Source organism: Fistularia commersonii, chromosome 2 (genome assembly GCF_037954325.1).
Source record: "Fistularia commersonii isolate RoL2024-O1a breed Wild chromosome 2, RoL_Fcom_v1.0, whole genome shotgun sequence".
NCBI lineage: Eukaryota > Metazoa > Chordata > Actinopteri > Syngnathiformes > Fistulariidae > Fistularia > Fistularia commersonii.
This window is the reverse complement of record NC_141285.1, coordinates 11,347,666-11,359,517: the sequence shown is the minus strand read 5'-3', so window position 1 is coordinate 11,359,517 and position 11,852 is coordinate 11,347,666. Positions and strand designations below refer to the sequence as shown.

The following is an 11,852-nucleotide window of genomic DNA, read 5'->3' as shown; positions in this document are numbered from 1 at the left end:
GCACAAATGATTGGCACATGAAACCACGTACAAAGCGATTGTTGGCATTGTACTTGGTGACCGCAGCTGGCAATCTGTCATATGAGCAAGATCACGCCTGGATAGTTGGTCGCGTATTCATGACGCCACAAGTGTTTGACATTGGCATGGACTGCGGCTCGGGTGAGAGGCTTGTTTCTCTTTTCGAAACAAAATTACACTCGCTTTTGGTTGTTATAAGTTTTAACAGGAATTTATAGGACATTTGAGATGCGGCTGTAGTTTCAAGACTAGACTACACACGTCGTTTTATGTCATTAGGTTAATGTTATATTACGAGCAACAACCTAGCTCAAACGCTAACAATGTGGACGGTATCTTCCATGTAGACCCAGTCCTCGTCGAGTTATGGCTCTCATGGTTTCAGCGTCGAAAACTTGGCTCGTCGTAAATGCATCGTCTGCAATTTTTCAGAGGAGTTTTGGGTAAGATCTTCCTTCTTTTAAATGCTTAGGAATTATCAGGATATGTAAGGTGTGGTTTTAGATAAGTGCATGTTTTGTTTCCGGGGTGAATCATTTGAGTACACGTACATTGTTTAAGTAATGCAGATATACTGCATTCACAGGCTTAATTACGAAATGGGAAAGTACATAATGTGATCATTTTATATTTCAGAACAAGTGATCACTAAATATACTTTGCAATGTCTGTTTTTTGTGTTTGTTTGCATGATGGCTGACCTATTTAATTTGTCTTGTCAGCCTATCTGGAATGGCTGCTGCCATTCAGAAGATGACAAGAGTTCGTGTCGTGGATAACAGCTCCCTTGGAAATACACCATATCATCGCCCACCAAAAGTTATTCATGTCTACACCAAGAACGGCGTTGGAAAAGTTGGTGACAAAGTGTTACTTGCCATAAAGGGACAGAAGAAGGCTGCACTAATTGTCGGGCACAAAATGCCAGGAGAACGTATGAGTCCTCGCTTTGATTCAAACAATGTTGTGCTGATCGAGGACAATGGAAATCCAACAGGCACAAGAATCAAGGTTCCTATACCCACACATTTACGCAGATTGGAGGGCGATTACTCTAAAGTGTTAGCAATAGCCAGTTCTTTTGTTTGATAATTTAAAATGCTGTCAATTTTGGCATTCTGGAAAAAAGCCAATTGTTAAATGCATGTAGTGGTCTGTTTTCATTGTCATGTCAAGTGTTTTGCAGACATCTCTGTGTTTACACTAAATATAACCTTTCAATTTGGTGCAGTCTTTTGTCTCTTAAAGGAACCAAATGTGGGTCAAGTTCATGTTATAATGACCACAATCAACAAATTTACATTGAATAACTTTTATGCAACTGTTCAAGGCACGCCATACATTCAACATTGAACATGACAGGCATCTTTATTAGTAACCGTTTATGGCATAATGGTGTCAAAAACAAGGCTTTTATTATCATGATATCAATTGTTGTGAGCAACCTATAAACTAGCTCTGTCACTCTTTTGGCTACTGCCTAGCTCTGTCACTAATGTGAGGTAATTTTATAAGCAGCTTCTTCAAACTGTAGTTCCCAGTGCAAAATTAAAAACTGTGTAAAACCAAGTACAATTCAGCTGCTTCTCCTCAAAATAAATCAATATATAAATATGTTAACTTTTCCTATCAGTGCAAAAAAGACAAATATTAAGTCTGTACTGCCCTCTACAGGTGTAGGCATGGAACAACAATGCTTTTAAACTACTGACAGAATTAAGTCATGAAAGAATATAAGTATTTTTAGAAATGATGAGGTAATTTTTTTAAAGCACTACAGCAAAAAGAAAAATCTACAGTAAATTCTTTCTGCGGGTTTAAATTCATACAGAGCAAGTGAACTGTGTCTCTACATAAAATCATCTATTACAGTGCAAGTAATGGGATTTCATTTGCAGGCATGCTTATACACGTGCTCTTCAGATACAGATGACAGTAGCATGTAATGAAGGTTTGCATAGTTTTTCCAAGATTTGAGCAAGATATACTTGGCTCGGGTGGCCGTTGGATATCTGAGTACAGTGGCTGGGTTCAGGTACTTTATGGTGGAGGAGTAAAGAGTATCAGCAGTTCACTTCGGCTGGGGTTTTCTGAATTCCAAGTTAACAGTACTACATCGATGTGGTCCCTCAAGTAATTCATGCTCTTCAACCACACATGGTCATGTAAAGCCACTAGAAATACCAGAAGGCAAACATTTATTGATAAACAAAAAGTTTGTCAGACTGTGTTAATTTACCCGACGAACAGAATTTACCTCCGTGAGATTCATCTCAACGATTCCTGTTTTGTCTTTGTCCAACTGCTGAAAAGACCCTGTTAAAAAGATATGTTTCGTAAAATCAAAGATTCGTGAAATATTTTTCATTGGATAAGTCAAAGTGTAAAAATGACAATTTAGTGCCACAGCAATGCAAAGAGTACTCACTGAACATGGCTTCAAGCTTGACTAAACAGCAAATAAAGTTGTCAAAATCAATCATCTCATTCTCGGCATACCGGGCAACAAGAATCTGGTTCAGTTTGTTATTCAGTTTGAAACCTGGAAATGAAAACAGGAGTAAAAAGGGGGTATTGAAATTGTCAGCAATAAAAATGTGTATGTATAACTGAAATTACAGCTGGACTGTCTACCTGCTGCCTCCACAGCAAGGCGCATTTCATATGAACTCATAGCTCCTGACTTATCGAGATCAAACTGTCTAAAAACAACCTGTGAGAAAGAAATGCAAATGGGAAAAACAGATCCTTGCTAGACATGTGCAGTTGTACATTTTCTCAATATATTTTCAAAACATCAAATTCATTAGTTTTTACCAGCCACTTCCGGATCTTATTCCATAGAAGCTGAAACTCCACAAGCCCTAAACGGGCACTTCCATCTTTCTGGTTAACAATGTATGTCAAGGTATTTACATAGATAATTAAGCAATGCTGTTTTAATATTCAAGGGAGTCCAACTTGCTATTGCTATGTATTCCCAAAAGATAAAATGGATACATCCATCAGGTTGACCATGGTTCTGCAGGATTCCATACTGAAGCCATCAGTCTTTAGATCTTTGTCTGAAATAACAAACATTTAATGTTTAACTACTATGTATAACTAATGTGGAACCTCAAATACTACAGCAAGACAGAGTGCAGGCAAGAAAATTGTGTTTGCAGACCACACTGGAATGTATGACGGCTAGAAAATATGTATAAATAATATGTAAACTGTCCATTGCTGAAAATATAAAGAGAACTCACGCCGGGAGATGACCCTATTTAAAATTGTCCTGAGTTCACGAATGGAAATCTCCATGTCCTGGAAGTTGAAAACAAACACAATTTTTTGCCAGTCCTGAATTGAATAATGCTTTACACTTGGTATTATTATTTTAAATAAAAGACACACAACATACAATCATTTAAGCTCTATGTGTCCGCTTAGAATTTAATTTCATATTTACTACCAAAGATGAGCTGATTTAAAAAAAAAAAAGTACCTCTCCTGCCAATTGGGCAAACATGGACTTAAAAGACTCATCAATGTCGTCTTCGGTTATTTCATCCTGTCAGAAAACAAGCAACATTACTGAATTAAAAAAAAATTGAACTCATTGCAAATAACTCCTTAAATTTTCAAACTTAAGGTATTACTTGATCCCATTTGTCTGAAAAGTATAAATAATTACACATCTCATTGCATTAATGCATTAATTTGTTACCCAGAACAGCACTCCTTATATATGGATGGACATAAACACAAATCCTTTGAGTACTAAAAAATACATATCATCATACATTAGTCATTTTAGAAACTGTATGTATACACACACACACACACACACACACACACACACACACACACACATATGAATTTATGAAAAGACATGTTGATTTCCCATCCCTCCAATTATAGTTTTTTAGTGAATGGTGTTTCATAAACTATAATTTTATGAATGAATTCAGGACAGGACAGTTATTTCCCTATTCCCTATTACAAAAAGTACAATGCAATTACAAAGCTTAATGGACAATAAGCATCCTAACACTGAAAATCAGGACAGATATCCTTCAGTATCCCTTTTTATGAAATGCTATCACAGAATTGTTCATGAGTAAATGATACTTACATCGTCCCCTAAATCAGCGGAGATTTCATCATCCAACTCTCTGCAATGCACAGTAACGTCAACATTATCTTTGCTTTTCTACAAAATTAGTGCTCATTAGTATAAAAAAATATCTGATAAGACATACTCCGTTTCTGACTGTTTCTCTGTGAAGACCCGCAGGACAAAGTCAGCCTCTTTACCAGGCTCAAAGGTGGAGGGAACAATGAGGTACTCTCCGGGTGGTAGACGAAGGCGCGTGCTCACCTCACGCAAATTAATGAAGGTCTCGGAGCGAGCGCACGATGACTGACTCAGAAAGAAATTTTTCTTCAAATGGACATTCTGGCAACCTCTATACTAAAAGGGAGTGTAAAACAATGCCTGTGTTAAAATGCAGTCTTATGTATTGGGGATTTTAAAATTCAAAATGATTTAATTTCTGCAAAACCATCTTTAGTAAAATGCTAGTTATTTCAAGACATCTGGTCAATAATTAGAAAAAGGCCATCATATGACATTTCTTTCTGAATTTAATATCCCCAATCTGACTGTCACCCATTAAATATCAAGGTTCCAATGACTATTTAGATTATCAAATGTGTGTTGTATTTTATCTTCTACTTACCTCTTCTGGAATCTGTTGAAAAAAAGACAGATTGAGAAAATGAATGGAGAAGCTGAAACAGCACTGAACAGAAATGCAATTCAATAAAGCAAGAGAAACAGGATAGAACTACACTGATATTTACCTCATACAGAGCAAAACCAATTGTGTGCATGTCCTGACCATGGCGTCGATATTTGCGGCGATCCTTTTGCATAAGGGCAACCAAGAAACTGCACGCAACCTCATCATCCTCTGGGTCATCATCCTCCTCCAGTAATGTTATCTTATATTGAGGGTTGATCCAAAACGTGTCTGTACAGATGGCGTATTCTTGTTAGGCTCATTGCTACAGTGACATTACATAAACTTTTATCTGCTTTCACATTGAGACCACTGCGTTCTCAAGAATGTGTATGCGGTGCTTTCCTATATAACCAGGATTTTGTGGATGACAATTTTCTTGGGACTCACTAGGATGGTTCCTGCAGCCTCCAGCAGTGCTGCCTCTCCTCCATGTACCATAGAATTTCATGGTGTTCCAGTGGCTGAGGCCATCTTCACTCAGTGCATCAGGAGTCAGATTACAGATCTCTAACCGTGAAAACTGTCTCAAGAATTCACTGAACGACATCCTGGATGATGAGAAGGGAGCGTTGTTTCAGTAAGTGCAACTTTTAAAATGATATGATTGAAAAATCATTATCCGAAAGAATTACACATCTCGAAAAAAACAACATTAGAATTAGAGCATGACAAGCAAAAAGGAAAGATAGTCATCAGAATCCATTTTACCAGAATTCTCCATCTTCCATCCGCAGATGTAAATCTTCTCGTTCAGATGGGTCTATCTCATTCCATTCTGAGGAACTACACAGATCGAGCAGATGAGTTCAGATTTCATGAGAAGAAAGGAAACATTTTTCATGGAAAAAACAAACTAAAACAAAGAAGACAAATACACCACATTATACACTTTGGAACTCCTACCTGTCACTCCAGGCACCTGTCCACTCTATCTGGCCCCAAGGATTACGTACGCGAATAAGTCGCTCCATTCTGCCACGGTAATTCACCTGCATGATATTGAAATATTTACTCAAGTTCAAACCCGGAAATATATAGATAATGTCAGTTTAATGCAGACAGAAGAGTAATATAAAGACAAACCTCCTTCAACCCAGTGACTGAATAGGCATGTCCCTTCACAAGCTTTTTGAAAGTAACAGCCTCCATGTCAAATGCACTTGTGATCTGGATTATAATGGAGAACAGAGTCAATTATGTGGTATAGCAATAAATAAAAGTGCTCTCAATGGAAGTGATGCGCTCAGGATATTGGACTATCAAGCTGTTTGTCTCAGTACCAGTAAGTTTAGCACTTACATCAATAGAACAGCCCAGAAGGGATCCTCTATCCAGAGCTTTGGTGATGATCCTGTGTAGATCTCTGGGTGCTCTACGGAGTTCGTACATCTCCGAAACACCACCTGTGAAGTCTTCGAACCCTTCGGTGGTGCTTCCTCCTGACAGAGCCTCATAAGAGCCATTCAACCTGATACCACAGAAAGAAAACCGTGAGGTTTCAGTGCCATTGGTTTTTGCTGCATCACTTTACGCAGCATTTTTGAAGACTTGATTTGTCGTCAAAGATCCTCTTTCGCTTAATAATTCAGTACACTTACTTCGCATAAGCCTTCTCCAGAAGGGCACTCCAGAATTCATTTCCCTCAGCAGAATGGACAAACATAAGCTCCCCATCTTTGACAGGTAAGCGGTCATCAATCACCACATCGACCCAGTCGCCGAACTGCCAGAACTGAAAGGCCGAGCAATTATTGAGAATACAAGCAATCTAAGCGGCCTCACGTGTAATAGGGAAGGCAAAGAGCTGATGATGTGCTTCAACTACCTGAAAGTGAAAGATTCCAGCATAGTCATTTAGAAAGGACTGGCCATGAGGAACAACCCGATGGAGAAGCCTTTCATTTAGAGTGAGAGAGGCAATGGCTGCCAAGAGCCAGCAGTCACCTGCAAATTTCAAAAACAGATATGCTGAAATCATAATCTAATTTTTGTTATTTAATGCTCTAGGGCTGGCTTGAAAGACATTGAAAAACTTCAAATATAATTTAGTATATCCGTCTTATGTTATGTCTCTTATTATCACCCAACAAGCAGCAAGAAATAAAAGGACTTGCTTTAATACAAAAGCAACTTTCCCTCATCTTAGAAGCTGATTATTGTACATTGTAAAACTTGCTGACATATCACATTCTTCACACCAAACAAAACATATTTGATTTGGTGCAGATCTGGACAAATTCACATTCTCATGTTAATATGCATTTCATGAAAATGAGCATTAAGAAGTAAACAAATTGCAAAAGTAATCACTGTCATTTACTCCTTTGTCCAAATCATATGGAAATTACATATAAATTAGCCTACAATAATGGGCCAAAATCTTTAGAGTGTGATATGAACCTGTAACTTTTCCTTTGGTACCACAAGCATATTCATTTTGGGGGATTTTCATAACTATTTCTTGAAAGTTATGATGTAGATTTCGACATTGCAAAAAAATAATGAGCTCTGAGTGGAGTTTCTCTGCTATCTAATTCACTGAGAAATATGCTCCAGATCTCATAATTAATACTAACCCAGTGCTCCCTGGCAAATGTCCGTCCTGGTGGCTCCTCCCACAATGAACTCCGGATTCTCTGTCAGCTCCTTTGGAGAGTTAGAATGTCTAGATAAGGATGATTATCTCAATACACTCTAATAGCAGGGCTTACAAAACCAAAGCCAGAGACAAGTCAGTAATTATCAGATTTGACAGCAATTGGTCTTTGGTAATATTGCATCACCATCCTGGAGTTCAATGAGACACTGTAAACACACGCGTGTGTGCGTGGGGAATGGGGGGTGGGAATGCAACACAATTCCAACAGCTGCTGTAGTCGGACAGAGCTGCCCTTACTTGTCTCATTCTGTCTGCCTTTTCAGACATGGAATAAGGCAGGGTCATTGATATGTTTGTTTATATGACATATGGAGGTTTTAGCTGCCATCACTAAAAGTCATACCCACGTGCCTATTTTTCTAAAGATCTTCTCAAACCTTCCTGGTCCCAAAACTCAAATGAAGGGGTGAGTCATTGGTGACCCCTAATATCATCAGATACTGTTCACATGTACTTCTGTTGCACACATAAGCGGCTAAGACAAATGTATTACGTTGCCCATTTTTGAACCATAATGATTTGTAGCAATCTCTAGACATATGTACTTCAATACAAATTAAGGCCATTTCGCATTAGTTGTTCTGTTTTCATTCCCTATTTATACATTTAATAATGCATACATTTTCTGAGAATGTAATCATCGTGACCTTGTACTTCAATAATGTACGCAAACTTGGCAGTTGGTAACACTTTTTCACTGAATATTTGTCATTAAAGTGAACAACAAATAAAAACTCACAGGGACTAAAAGCAACTGAAATGTGTCTTTTGAAGGGCCTGGGATTACTATTAAATACTATTTAAATATGGCATCATCTTCACCTGAAACAATAATAATACTGGTAGTAAGAGTAGTAGGAATAACAAGTAATAATCATAATTATGGTGATTATGATTGTTGGTAGTTGCACTGCCAGTATATGTATAATATAAGAACAATAATAATAACAAGAAGAGGCTAAGGGAGAAGAAAAATGTATATATATGTTAACAATTAAGTGACTGATTTTCTTTTTACTAAGAAGCAAAAATGCATTTCCTATTTATAGATAATACCAGCATACTGATATACAAAATGATGAGAGAAAGTTTGTTCAATGTCAAGTTCATCCATTTTCATCTCGAAGGGAATCTTAGAAAGGTCTGAATTCTGTCTCATTAAGATAAGAAAAAGAAAAAGAAAAAGAAAAAGAAGAACAACTGTATTTATCCTGAAGAAAATTCTTGTGCCAGAGTTTCAAGTAAAACAAAACAATAATAAATAATAGTGGGATAACAACTATATGTGTTGCATTTATAAATAATGGACTAGATGTAAATGCTTGATTAACATATTGCTAGGAAGTTTGTTCCTCACCGTGGGCCTTATCCACTCCACATCTTTTGTTTTTGAAGAGTATGGCGCAAGCTCCTTGAAGCCCAGAGACGGGGGCTCAGCAGGGAAACAGGGGTCTTCGAAAAGGCAGCCGGATTCTATGGACTGCTGTTTCAGCGCCTCATAGTCCTGGTTGGCAAAGAACACGGCCTGCTCCTTGGTGCCCATCCCCTCTGCCCGCAGCCTGTTGGCGTATATGCTCGCAGATATCCCTCCAGTCGGATACATACTAGCACAAGATAAAAATATAAGGGAGGATGGTTGTGCACAGTCCTTTCTATTAATAGCATCAGTCACACTCTGTTGTCTAGGAGATACTAATGCAAAGACGGCTGTGAAAGAAGCGACTGGTCAAACTATCAATAAGGGGGGACTTGATTGTTTTTTTCAAAATGACTCCCCGAGCTCGCATTTTCACACCATGGCACTCTGCATTATCCCAAATCACAGTAAAACTGGCCTAAAGCAGAAGTGTTTCAAACTGTAATGCAAAAAGCCAGGGACCCTAAATATCCATGAGAAAACTGAGGTGAAGTTCAAGGGTAGACCTTTTATTCATATACATGTACCCACATATTCATTTTGTTAGTTGCTTGCTTTCCTTCTGTTGTTGTTTTTGTTTAAGCAACACAAAAATGATTCAGCATCTAAGAGCATCTCAGTAGAACCATAATGGAAACATAGGAAGTGTGGAGTAAAGAAAAGGCAATTATCTAAAGAGGTGAAGGGCAACACACCACCACAGTAAAGCAGAGCACAGCAAGGAATACTCAAAGAAATATGATACCTTGGCTGTGAAGGCAGGCTGAGAATGAGAATGAGACAAAGAAACAGAGAGAAACATCATTGATTGATTAATAACTTCTCTTGCAAATTATGTATACAGTGGCATAGTTCACTGCAATGGAATTAAACCTTACCTAAGAAGAGAATAAAGTGGCTTTCGGTTTAAGTGGGCCCTTCAATATCGCATAATAAATCAATTCTGGAAAAAAAAAAATCCAACTCTTCAGAAAGGAATGATGACTGAGGTTAAATTAAATCTGGATGGAGTACTGGTGGCATTTTGGGGAAAAAAAAAGAGGAAGAAACATTGGAGTTATAGTGGTAAAATATGACTTGTTGTGGGGCATAATACGCAATGCTTTTGATGGAAACAACTCTGCAGACAAGGACTTTGTTTATATGAGTATCGCCAACACTGAGGCCCCCTGTGCAAGCAGAGGGTGCAGGAATGTCCCTTCGCTCTGTCAAATAAGCCGGGGAGAGGCTACTGCTGGAAAATGAATGAGCAAGAGTACTGTTATATTTTTTTTTCGTCCCCTGGGAAAGGCTGATGCGTGCACTTCTGATATGATGATGTCATCCACCGGGCCTCAACCTTTATCAGATACTCAGACAACACAATGCTGCAGGGGGACCGCGGGGAATCTACACGGCACAGAGAATGAAGCTACATTAACAGCATTGGGGACGTTTTAATTCATTTGTTTGTTTTTGATCCGATCTATCGTCGTATAATGCCCGGTGTGAAAAGCGGCCCAGACTTGCTGCACGAACACCTGCTCGGACGTGGCAGGCCCGTCCGGCCTGCAAACCCTGCCTTCGCAAAAACAAACAAACAAATAACAACAGAGAAACCATCCAATAACGCGATCGCACTCATGCAAGGCTAGAGGAGGAAATCTGCAATCTCTGCACCGGAATACAATTTGGCGGCTACGCACGGATTTACATGCACAGGAGGAAATCCGGTACCGTGCCGCGAACCTGAACGCCGCTCTTACATGGATGGACGCTCACACACACTCATACATACACACACACACACACACGCACTCACCACCGGTGTCAGGACGCCTCGGTCTTCTCTGGATGATCGGGTAATTCTGAGGGAGGGGCTGTTGTTCGGCAGCTTGGATAACAGGTTCAGCCCTCCCGGCTTCACACACACACACACACTGCCGACTAAACCCTGTAGGAGGGACCAGACGATCATGCAGTCGTTGGCTGTATAGGTTGAGTGGTCAAGTTGCAGGACAAATCAAACTATCCGTGGAAACAAACTGCCTGGGGGAAAAAAAAATATTTTAGTAAATCAAATAAATTCATTAAAATGGATTCAAAAATGGCATTAATGACAGTGATTACCTGATTGTAGTTATGGTGGTATAATAAAACAACAGCAGTAGCTACAACAACAACGATAATAATGTGCAATACAAATTTGTACAGAGAAATAACCATTTAAACCTCCTTGCGGCGCTGTAGGACAATTTAGGAATACAATGTTCATCTTCTGTGACTTGTTCGAATTTTTTTCACTTTTCTTACAAAGTCATTGGAAAACACGAGCAGGGCAAGCCGGAGATGAAGTCAACCATGCATTGACTGCCAAATGTGTACAAAATTCATCCGTCTGTTCCTGAAAAATGTTATTTGGGGTGTACTGTTGTAAGAACATATCCAAATCAATGTTTGAGATTTGTTTTAGTTCTAGCTTTTCTACTGAACAACAGGTAAAGATGACCTTAAATGATGATCGGGAACAATCTTCAACAGTTCTTATTTGGTAAAATAATTAGTGTAAGAAAAGTTCTGTTTAAATGGCAAATTTGTCACATGCACTTAATTCAACAGTTACCTGGTGATGGATATGGTTCCTCATTCAAATCTAAATGTATGTCGAAGCTCTGCAATCTATATGATTTAATTGATGATCGGTGAGATGTTAAAGAGTTAAATGTAGATATACTATAATATCTGGACCTCACCATCATCACAACTAACAGATTCCTTGCATCTCTTGATGTCTTTGTTTACCGATTGGCTGAGCTTGGAAACCAGGATACTTTGAAAGGGTCATAAATAATTGCTCTTGTAAGTGTTTGGCAATTCTGAGCTGCTTTTACAGCCCTTCAAACGTGGTAGTCATTCAAAGTTGTAGCTTTTTGTGGTTCATTGTTATTGACAATTATTTCAACTACAAAGCTGTCATAAAGCC

General features: G+C 38.6%; 2 protein-coding genes across 2 annotated transcripts; one reads left to right on the top strand and one right to left on the bottom strand.

Annotated features, from left to right (window-relative positions):
• The first annotated feature begins 98 nt into the window (after positions 1 to 98).
• On the top strand, positions 99 to 1,247 carry mrpl14 (mitochondrial ribosomal protein L14). The gene is made up of 3 exons (XM_086167394.1): positions 99 to 162; positions 369 to 464; positions 744 to 1,247. The coding sequence occupies exons 2-3, from the start codon at positions 388 to 390 to the stop codon at positions 1,108 to 1,110; spliced, it is 444 nt and encodes a 147-aa protein (XP_086023520.1). The 5' UTR covers positions 99 to 162; positions 369 to 387; the 3' UTR covers positions 1,111 to 1,247.
• Positions 1,248 to 1,363: 116 nt separating this feature from the next.
• On the bottom strand, positions 1,364 to 10,817 carry LOC147236348 (calpain-1 catalytic subunit-like). The gene is made up of 23 exons (XM_086167381.1): positions 10,692 to 10,817; positions 9,636 to 9,653; positions 8,831 to 9,077; positions 7,391 to 7,460; positions 6,640 to 6,758; positions 6,413 to 6,546; positions 6,114 to 6,282; positions 5,898 to 5,981; positions 5,718 to 5,803; positions 5,523 to 5,597; positions 5,202 to 5,362; positions 4,873 to 5,042; positions 4,749 to 4,760; positions 4,269 to 4,480; positions 4,142 to 4,181; positions 3,512 to 3,577; positions 3,273 to 3,330; positions 3,022 to 3,086; positions 2,839 to 2,907; positions 2,656 to 2,734; positions 2,450 to 2,563; positions 2,279 to 2,337; positions 1,364 to 2,195 (listed from the first exon to the last, which is right to left on the bottom strand). Exons 3-23 carry the CDS (start codon positions 9,074 to 9,076, stop codon positions 2,169 to 2,171), a joined length of 2,115 nt encoding a protein of 704 aa, XP_086023507.1. The 5' UTR covers position 9,077; positions 9,636 to 9,653; positions 10,692 to 10,817; the 3' UTR covers positions 1,364 to 2,168.
• Positions 10,818 to 11,852: the final 1,035 nt, after the last annotated feature.